The 9325-nt window shown below is 47.4% G+C and overlaps 1 protein-coding gene across 1 annotated transcript; it reads left to right on the top strand.

The window, feature by feature from the left end:
- The first annotated feature begins 5508 nt into the window (after nt 1-5508).
- On the top strand, nt 5509-9074 carry FASLG (Fas ligand (TNF superfamily, member 6)). Its single transcript, XM_008937773.1, has 4 exons — nt 5509-5913; nt 6299-6344; nt 8169-8222; nt 8652-9074. Exons 1-4 carry the CDS (start codon nt 5509-5511, stop codon nt 9044-9046), a joined length of 900 nt encoding a protein of 299 aa, XP_008936021.1. The 3' UTR covers nt 9047-9074.
- Nucleotides 9075-9325: the final 251 nt, after the last annotated feature.

Here is a 9325-nt window from a genome sequence, read left to right as displayed (position 1 = left end):
CTGTGGAACCCAGGAGTGCTGTTTGCCTCTTGGGATCATGGTGAATGGGAGAACGAAGCACCTTGATCACTGGAAGAGGAAAAGAGGGCCACATTCAGCATTGCAGCACCAGGCTAGAGTTGTTAGAAATGGATTTTGAAACCTGTTCTTGAATGTGAATATGTGAATGTCTCCCTCATGAGCTGTTGGCACCAGGACACAGCTTTACATGTGCCTCAAATGCTTCTAGCAAAGAGTGTAGTTGTTGAGGAAATGAAAGTCACCCTTGCTCGGGAAACCTGATTGTTGAAAAAAGTGTTGTTCTGCCAATGACCAGGCCAACAAAAATGATACCACCAGCAGGAAGATGAACCAATACACAGACTGTATTGTAGACAAGAAGGACATTCCATGAATGATCACTGAGGATACAAACAGATCAATCAGCTGGTACATAATTGACACTACCCCCAATGATCTCACAAAGGACGTGACTCGGCCCACAGCAGGTGGTACAAACAGAGACCCGAGGTTTCCCACAGCTGGCATGGGAACCAGCCAGACCCGCAAGCTGAACACATAAGAGAAAGGTGCCCACATGGCAACTCTCATCCCATCGGCCCGTGTTCACAAAGGTCTTAAGCAGACTGGGGCCCAGCTCCAGGGAGAGTCAGGAGGTCTTCCCTGAACCAGGAAGCTCTGGGGAGTGCACTCCACAGACAGACACTCCTGACTCCCTGCAAGTGGTCCCAGCTTTTATCCCCAAGCAGACACCTGACCTTTGTCAACTCAATGCGGGATCCTTGGGGCTCATTTCCCTTCTGGCTCTCCCTGCAGGGCCGGCCACACCCTGGGGGGAAGCTATTACGCAAACTCACCACCTCTGTATGAAGGGCTGTGGGAATCACCCATATGTCAACCTTAATTCAGGGCTCGGGGTTCAAACCCCAGCATTTCATGTGTATAATAAAGAAATTGCACTAAGATGTCAGCACTAACTGCAAAGGCTGTGTGAGTTGTGGTGTCTTCCATGCCCCTTGAAGGCCTCAGTGGATGGAGATCTTGCAGCTTTTGGAGGCAGTTCTCACAAGCATCCATTCCAATGTTCAGTCAAAAAATCTGTCTTTTTTTGCACAGACTCCTTCAGCTTTGCCTGTCAGTTAAGAGCTCCCTGATAAGTGTGGTGTTTTTTTTGTTTGTTTGGTTGTTTTTTTTTTTCTGTCATGTTGAAGACTCTCTGCTGCTGGAAATCATCCCTCTCTATACAGGTTTTTCACATGCTGTCTGTTCCTCCCTGCTAGTCTGCTCTTTAATGGATGAAGCTGAACTCCTTTGCTGTCTATCGCTTATCCTGACTGCTTCCCGAGCCCCTCTGAAGTTAACGTGCAGTGTGGGTTCTGGGACTGTCTGTAGCTGTCTAGTACTACCTGTGAGCTCATACCTACAGGACTCCTTGGGCGTTCCCTGCTGGATGTTTAAGTCCAGCTGGGTAGCCTCTCTATTGGAATCAGAACAGTGTTTTCTTTCTAGACGGTTATTTTCTATCTATCTAATGAGTTTGACCTGTAGTCTTTGTTTCTAGATTTATTTTCTTCACATTAAATTCTCTGTCTTTTTGGTTACTTAGGATATCTTACCAGTTATTTTAATCTGCAACTATTACTGGTGTAATATTTTGCCTGGTTTTCTCCAGATCTGTGGTAAAGGTGTTGAAATAGCACTGTGAGGACATTCCTGGTGGAAAATCTGAAGCTGTGTCCTGGATGGTGCTCTCAGTTACTCTTTCCACTGTTCCCATCAGTGAGCATTAACAGGTACCATCTCTGCTGCCTGCCGTGGCTGATCCTTACTAGATTTGCAGTAGCTGCCTCTGCTGGCTCTGGTGGCAGTTCAGCATAGGGCTGCAAAAGTTTGATGAGGTGGTTAATATCTCATGTTAATGTTTTGAATCCTGTTTTATTAATGTGAATGATTCTCAACTTCTTCCATTGTTCTTGGGTGTCATGTATGCATGCCTGTGGGCTTTCAGTAGTGGCTTTTTTTAGCATTTTCACTATTCACTACTGTATTAGGAAATATTTGTTAATCGCTTTCAGACAGACATGTATCTGACTGTCCAGAACCTGATGAGAACCTCTCCTACATACTGGTTCACACTTATAAGTGTTTTTTTTTTAATCTTATTTTCTGTCAAGTATTAATCTGGATCATGGTTTGAATCCTGCTTTCTTTGGTGTACTTTAAACAGGTCATCCTTTTGTCCTTAAATCTGCTGATACAAACATTTAGCTGCTGGCTGATTCTCTTTGCTGTCCACATAAACTTTAGCATAACAGTGTGTGTGGTTAATAAGAGCTCTGACCTCTGAGGCAGTGTCGAGGGCATTCTTCTGAGCAATTCTTTTTTTTTGTCTGTGTAACTGTGGCTTCTCTTTTGTTGTTTCTGGCAAGGGGGATCAATTCTCTGATAAAGGGCATGGAAGGTGCTGATAATTTGAAAATATTCCCTCCTGGTCAAATGACATAATAAGGCTGTTAGAAACAGTGTGCATCTTGCAGGCTGGAGCAAAAGGGCAGCTGGGAGGCAGATAGATAGAGAAATCTGACATCCTTTTCATTCTCCTTATGTCCTCCTTCCCTGTCCAGCTGTCCTTGTCTCATATTTTCGGAGAGCTCAACCTCTTCTAAATTTTTGCTTTAGGCCATCTAACAAAATACGTTCACATGACTTAAGCGTTTACCTACAGCAAATTGTCCCACTATTATTTCAAAAGCCCTGTTAATATTGTGTGTCACTTGAGCAACAGGAAGCCAGCAGAACACAGAGCCTGCTGGCATCATGACACACTTCACAGACACAGCCCTGCTTGCCATGTCTAAAGTGTGCATCATCTTGGTGATCGCTGAAGGTGGTGACAGGGAAAATAGAAAATGTAGCGGCAGAACCAGCACAGTTGAATGTTCTAGGAAGGAAGAGCATACGGTGCACCAGAAATGGTACTTTGATGGTAAAACAGCCCCAATCTTTGGCTCACCACAACATGTGGTATTAGCAGGCTCTTCATCTGAGCATCGAAAAGGGGAGATGCAGCTGAAATGGCTTTCGTCATCTCTGCTCTCTCACCCACCCATATTTTTATGCTTTTTTTTAGCATCTTTATGAAAATAGGAAGCAGTGGGTGAGAAAAAAGTACATTTCTGACATTAAGGGAGACTACTACTGTGCCTGAAACCCCCCCAAGATACTGTCTGCATTAAACAGTGTCAGAAAAACTTGAGTGGATCCTCTCTAGTCAAAGCTGTGTTTTTGTTGACTTCTGACATGCTTGTCAGCATTATCTCCAGCTTTGATGAAGTCCTTGGCTTCAGTCCCTGCTCCCTGAGCTGCCATTGTATTTTACAGTAGTTGAAAGGGCCACGGAGGACTTTAACGAAACAGGAGCTTACTGACACCTATATCTGTGTTGCAAAGAGCCATGAACACACTGCACTTGCTGCTCTGAGAGCAACAGAGCACAGGCACTGACTGCTGAGTGAGGAGCCCAAGTGGGTGGCAAGTCACCTCAGATGTGGCTCTGGCACCTGTGGCAGCAGCAGAGCTGGGGTGGTGGAGAGTGTGGTGGCAGGAGATCCTTGCCCAACCATCCTGGTGCCTCTCTTGGCTCCCTGTGCCTTGGAGGCATCTCTCTATACACCCAGCACTGTCTAGCAGGCTAGAGTTCAGCACATGAGGTGTGGAGCTGAGCCCAGCTCTTTCTGTGACTCTCTCTTGTAACGATCATAGGAGTGGAAGAGGACCCATCCTTGGGTTGGCAGGAGAGCATTGTTCTGGGATGCAGAGAGGAGGACTGGGTGAGGATAGGCATCACCAGGCTTGAACTGCTGGAGCTGTATTTATGTTGCTTTTGTATCTTTTCTGTCAGGAACCTAGAAGTACGAGGAAGAGCTAGATAGGTTGCTGAAACCTCTCATGCTGCTGATCATTGCTGCTGCTAACAGCTGTGGTGAACATCTTCAAAAAGCAGTGGGGTGTCTGGTGGTGCAGACAAGGCTTTGAGGACACGTCTGACTTATTGGTGTGGTTGGAGGCAAAGCTGAGCCCTTGCTTTGGAGAAACAAGTGTGTACATGTTGTTAAAGCACTCTTTTCTCAGACCCCGGTTTTGATGTTCAAAATCAAAGACTGTGTGTTGGGATTATTTCCTCCAGCCACAGAGGAAACAAATCTATGTTTTGTTTTTGTGTTTAGCATTTTCTTTTCTTAAACGCTACTCCACAGAAATGCACTCTTCAGTGCAGGTTTGCAAAATAGAACAGGAAACTGCTACTTATAATCAATTGAGCATGCCTGTAAATCTGTGGGAAAATCTTGTTGCCACCACTTAAAAATCTGCTGTCACTGAGGAATGGAAATTGAGGAATTGGAAACTGAGGAATGGAAATGTCCCTGTCTGTCTTCATTATGATTTTATAACGAAATCTTGTAAGTGCTGGTCCTTGCAGCATGGCCTTCATTTTGGATCCTTTCCTGGAAGGCAAGAGAAATTCTGCCAAGATAAATTGTGCAGTGTCTACCCCAGGCTTTAATCACAAGTTACTTAGCCAGGTTAGGTCCTGCTGCAGTGCTCAGCATTGACCTGAAGAGATGATAAAAAAACCCCTCCCCATCCTAAGGTTTCTTCAGGTTAGGAGGGGACTGTTGGATTCGAGATGGGCATTTGCAAAGGTAACAGGACCAGCAGAAGCTACCAGAAGAGCCTGCCTGTGCCTCAAGGCACTGTTTCCCACATTACAGCACACTGCTGGTTAAGCCTGGCCAGTACCTCACTAAGGTTTTGTGGGGCTGAAGGCAGCCCACTGAGCTGGCTATGCTTGGGCTGCTAATGCTGGGGCAGCTCTGCTGGGGCTGTAGCAATGACAGTGTCATCCTCTTCTCAGTTAGGCTGGCTTTTGTCACAGCGGGATGGTGCCTGTATCTGATGTTCTGTGACACAGGATCCACACCCTAAGGAGCAGCCAAGGGGAAGACGGGATGCACACCAGACAGTAGCAAGTAATGTGCCCTGTGTGAAATGAAGCAATTCCCCAGCACCCACAGCTGCACTTGGGATCAGATCCTCATCCTTCTGCTGAGGAGAGGGGTCCTCAGCTCTGCTTCTCCCCTCTTGTGCAGGATGCCAGAGGTTTTGTCCCTCTCTTAGTTCTGTTTGTGGTTCAGGACTCAGCAGTGGAAAAGCAGCTGCCTCAGCCCGAGTGGGCTGCTGGAAAGACTGGCTGGTGGGCGTGTGCTGGGCTGGTAAGGCAGCCCTGGCGTGCCCCGTGAGCGCTGGAAGCACCTGCTTCCCCAGCCTGGGCTTGCGAGAGCCAATCTGCCACCGGGCTGGTCCCGCTCGGGTGCTGCCTCGCTGTGGGAGGAGCAGGCGGGTGCCCCGAACTTGTAGCTGAGGGCGGAAGCGCTTTGGGGTTTTCTGTTGATGCTTGAGGCTTTCATAGAGTTGCAGCATCTGAGCTGGGTATTCACTGCTGGAGAGATGCAGGCGCATAACGGCAGAGCTGGGTCTTCCCCCAGGGCTCAGTCTGGGGCACAGTCCTCAGGGACAGCCCACACAGTTTTGGGCTGCCGTATGGAAGATCAGGCTAAGCACGTCCAGCCCGTCCCGCTCCCGGCCATGCAGCAGAACCTGAACTACGTCTACCCCCAGATCTTTTGGGTGGATGGCTGTGCCAACACCAGCACTTCCTGCCCGCCGGCACCCCCCATCTCTCCTTTCCCACCACCAGTACCTGACCGAAGGAGAAAACCAAAGAACAACAAGGAAAGGAGGAGTGCTGGCTTTCTGGTGATCTCCTTGCTGATCCTGCTGGCCCTCACTGGAGTGGGGCTGAGCATGTTTCAGATTTTCCACCTGGAGAAGGAACTGGCTGAACTCAGAGAGGTGAGGTCTGTCTGGCTAGTCATAGAGGCTCTGGGGAGACAGGAAGGGGAAGAAAAAAAAAGAAAAAAGAAACTTAAAATTGGGTCTGAGATGCTCTGAGGGTGCAAAACTCTCCAAGGGGCAGGCTGGTGGCATTTAAAAGTCTGCTATGCCAGTGTAAGTGGGGTTGCTTATTACTGTGGGAGGCTGGTCTACTGGTGATAGAGCTGGATGTCTTCATGTTTGAGTGCTGTGAGGTCTCTCTCCCTGTATGTTTCTTAGCACTTCACAGCTCCTTATGAGCACCTGGAGTCAGCCACTGTCAAAGACAGTCCTTGGCTGTTTTAGATGATGCCCTTAGACTCTCAAACTGCTAAAACAGCTTGTCACTCTTCTCTTCTGACAGTCTGCCAGCACTGAACACATCCCTCCAGCTTTGGAGAAACTCATAGGTGAGTTGATGTACATAGAGGAGGAACTCTGTGCTAGCACATCTGAGTGCTCCTGTTGACGTCTTCCCTCTCCTCATCTGGAGGCAAAGGCAGGGTCGCAGTTCAGTGTTCTGAAAATGCTGATTTCACTTGCTTGGCTGGAAAAGAGCTTTATCCCTGGGGTGTGGGGGTGGGCTCCTGCACCCCTCCTGGTGGAGTGCTTAGGGGTGTCAGCCACAGGTTCCTGGGACAGTGTGCTTCTATCCTGGGGTCTCCCAGGCTACTGGGGCAGTGGCACTGGGGATGCTGTGCTGTAAAAGGGAGTTTCTGGCTGTACTAGCATATAGCAGTAACATGAGTGGAAGGAAGAGAACGGAGGCAGGCACTGCACGTGTTACTTCTCTCTCTCCTTACTCTTTTAAGATTTTTGGGATGATGCTGATAGGTTTGGTTTTTTTCACTCCCACCCTTGAGAGCACAAATTATTTTTTCCTAAATTCTTTTGGTATGGAGTCTCACTGCAGCCAAAGCTAGCTGAAAAGAGCCTGATTGTATGTGTTGGATTTTTTTTTTTCTCTTTTAGAAATGTCATTTTAGTGAAATTGAAACTTTCCACAAGAACCTGCCAAATTTTCTATATTTTATTTAGGAAAAAAACCACAGAGTTTCAGTCTGAATGGAACAATTTTAAAATCACGTTTTGAACTTCTGAACTACTATTTTACTTCTACATTTCACATTAGTGCTACTGGTGAGGATATCCCTTTTTAAAGTTAGAAAGAAATTTTCAGCTTTCTTGGCAATTTCTTCTAGATATGAAAAGATTTGGTTTGGTTTTTTTGTTTTTGTTTTTTTTTTTTCCCCCTTGCAGATTTTGGTCAATAGGAAAGTTAATTCCTTTTGAAGTTTGTTCTGATAATGAAAGCAAACATTGAAATGGCAAAATTATTTGGAAAGGGCAGTCCTGGTTCCCATGACCTCCCATATGAATAATTTTTCTAATCTATTGATTGAGGCAAGGGTCATAAATAGGTAACTTTGAATTTCTTGAGAGAGGTGGATAAATAAATAAATCAAGCCAGGGAAGTAGTATAAAGGAGGAGGAGGAGGAAAGGAGATGAAAATTTAATTGGTTTGAGAAAAGAAAACTCTACTTCTAATATTTGAGAATACAATGCTTAGAAGAAGGGAAAGATGAAGGGTGATGAGGTCCAAATACCAAGTGGCTTTAACTGGCCCCTCTCTCCAAGGGGAACCAAGCCCTCCAGGGAAGGTAGAATTTTCCCAGCTGTGCTCTGCTTCTCTGAGGACAAGGTCTTCCTGGCCAGCGGGATGGCTTGCAGGATGTCTCAAGTGTCTTCTCTGATCTAGTTGTAAGGAGGGCTGGTACTCAGCAAACAGAAGTCCACTGCCATGGGCCCATCTGCCCTTGGCAGTGCTGAGCTGGAGGGGATCAATAGAGCAGGCTCATCTATGACGGGATGTGAGCCGTAACCTTGGCGTGGGCCAGGGGTGCTGGATAAAGGGACAATATTGTCTCTTTCACCTGGTGTGAGAGGTCTCTGCTTGAGCTCACCAGCTGAGCCATTTTAAGATGAAAGCTCTCCTTGCTCTTTCCCCTTGCTTTTGATCACATCGGGATCCTTTGCTGCAGTTACTCCTCTTTTAACTCCTCGTCCTGCCCTGCAGTGTTTCCCCAAGCACTGCTCTGCCTTGCTGCACTAAGTCATGCTGCTCATCTGCTCTGAATCTGCCCTGTTTCAGCTTTGTGTTTGGCTCCCTTATGCTCTCTGGGCTGTCTTGTCCATGGAGTATAGGACTAATGCCTCCCTGATTTTTGTGCAGGGCAGAAGGAGCAGTCAATGAAAAAGGAGGCGAGGAAGGCAGCACACTTAACAGGTATGTGCTGAGGGGCCAGCAAGATTTGGGAGCAGGGGATAGGCCAGATGTGTCTGGGGTGAGAGGGTGGCATGGTCATAGTGGTGAGGAGCCATCCTCACACAGACTTTTCCTATGGTAACACATGTGCTCTGACAATGGGAATTTACCCCACAGCTAAATCTTCCCTTCATTTAGGCTTTTCCGTAAGGGCTCTGTTTTTTGGTTTGGTTTCCGGTTTGCATCTGGGGTGTGCAGGGTAGAGGGCTGTCACAAGCAGCTGATGTAGAGCAAAGTGAAGATGAGAACTCCCACCAGTGTGAGGTCGGAGCAGACTTTCCATGCTGCAGACAAGGGCTTTGAAAACAGTTGACTTGTTTTGAGATGTGTGTTTTCCCTCAAGTCACACCTTAACTACATGTGTTTCACTTTTTCTCGTTTCTCTTCCAGGGCACCCGGTCCAGCGGGACCTCCCTCTGGAGTGGGAGCCCATCTCTGGCCATGCCTTCACCAGTGGCATTCAGTACCGTGACCAGGGCCTCGTCATCAATGAGACCGGCCTGTACTTCGTGTACTCCAATGTCCTCTTCCGGGGCAGTGTCTGCAGCAGCCAGGTGTTGACTCACATTGTCTACAAGAAAAACCCAAATTCGCCAGGCAGCCATGTGCTGATGGAAGACAAAAGCATCAACTACTGCATGAGTCAGAAGACATGGGCTCGGAAAAGCTACCTGGGGGCTTTATTCAAGCTCAGGAAGATGGACAGTTTGCATGTCAATGTCTCCAAAATAGCTCTAGTTAATTTTGAGGAATCAAAGACATTCTTTGGCTTATTTAAGCTTTGAATGGGGCTGTTGAAGCATGGCTGGCAGCTTCCTCCCAGTACTAGGATATGTGAGGGGCGAGTGCTGCCTGAGCACCAGTGGCCAAGCCGGGGTCTTGTACCGTGAGGGCTACCAAGAAAACCATGCTTTTGGCCTTGGGCATGAGAGGGCTTAAGCAACTGGTAAAGGCTTGAAAGTGGACATCTGGGAAGCACTGGGGATGTACTGCATCAGTTTGAAGAGAACTGCACATTTTCCCCAGAGGAACTCAAAACAGAGTGTGCTGAAGACCCATTGAAA

Source organism: Merops nubicus, unplaced genomic scaffold (assembly GCF_000691845.1).
Source record: "Merops nubicus isolate BGI_N331 unplaced genomic scaffold, ASM69184v1 scaffold4403, whole genome shotgun sequence".
Classification (NCBI taxonomy): Eukaryota; Metazoa; Chordata; class Aves; order Coraciiformes; family Meropidae; genus Merops; species Merops nubicus.
This window is presented reverse-complemented; position numbering and strand designations above follow the sequence as displayed.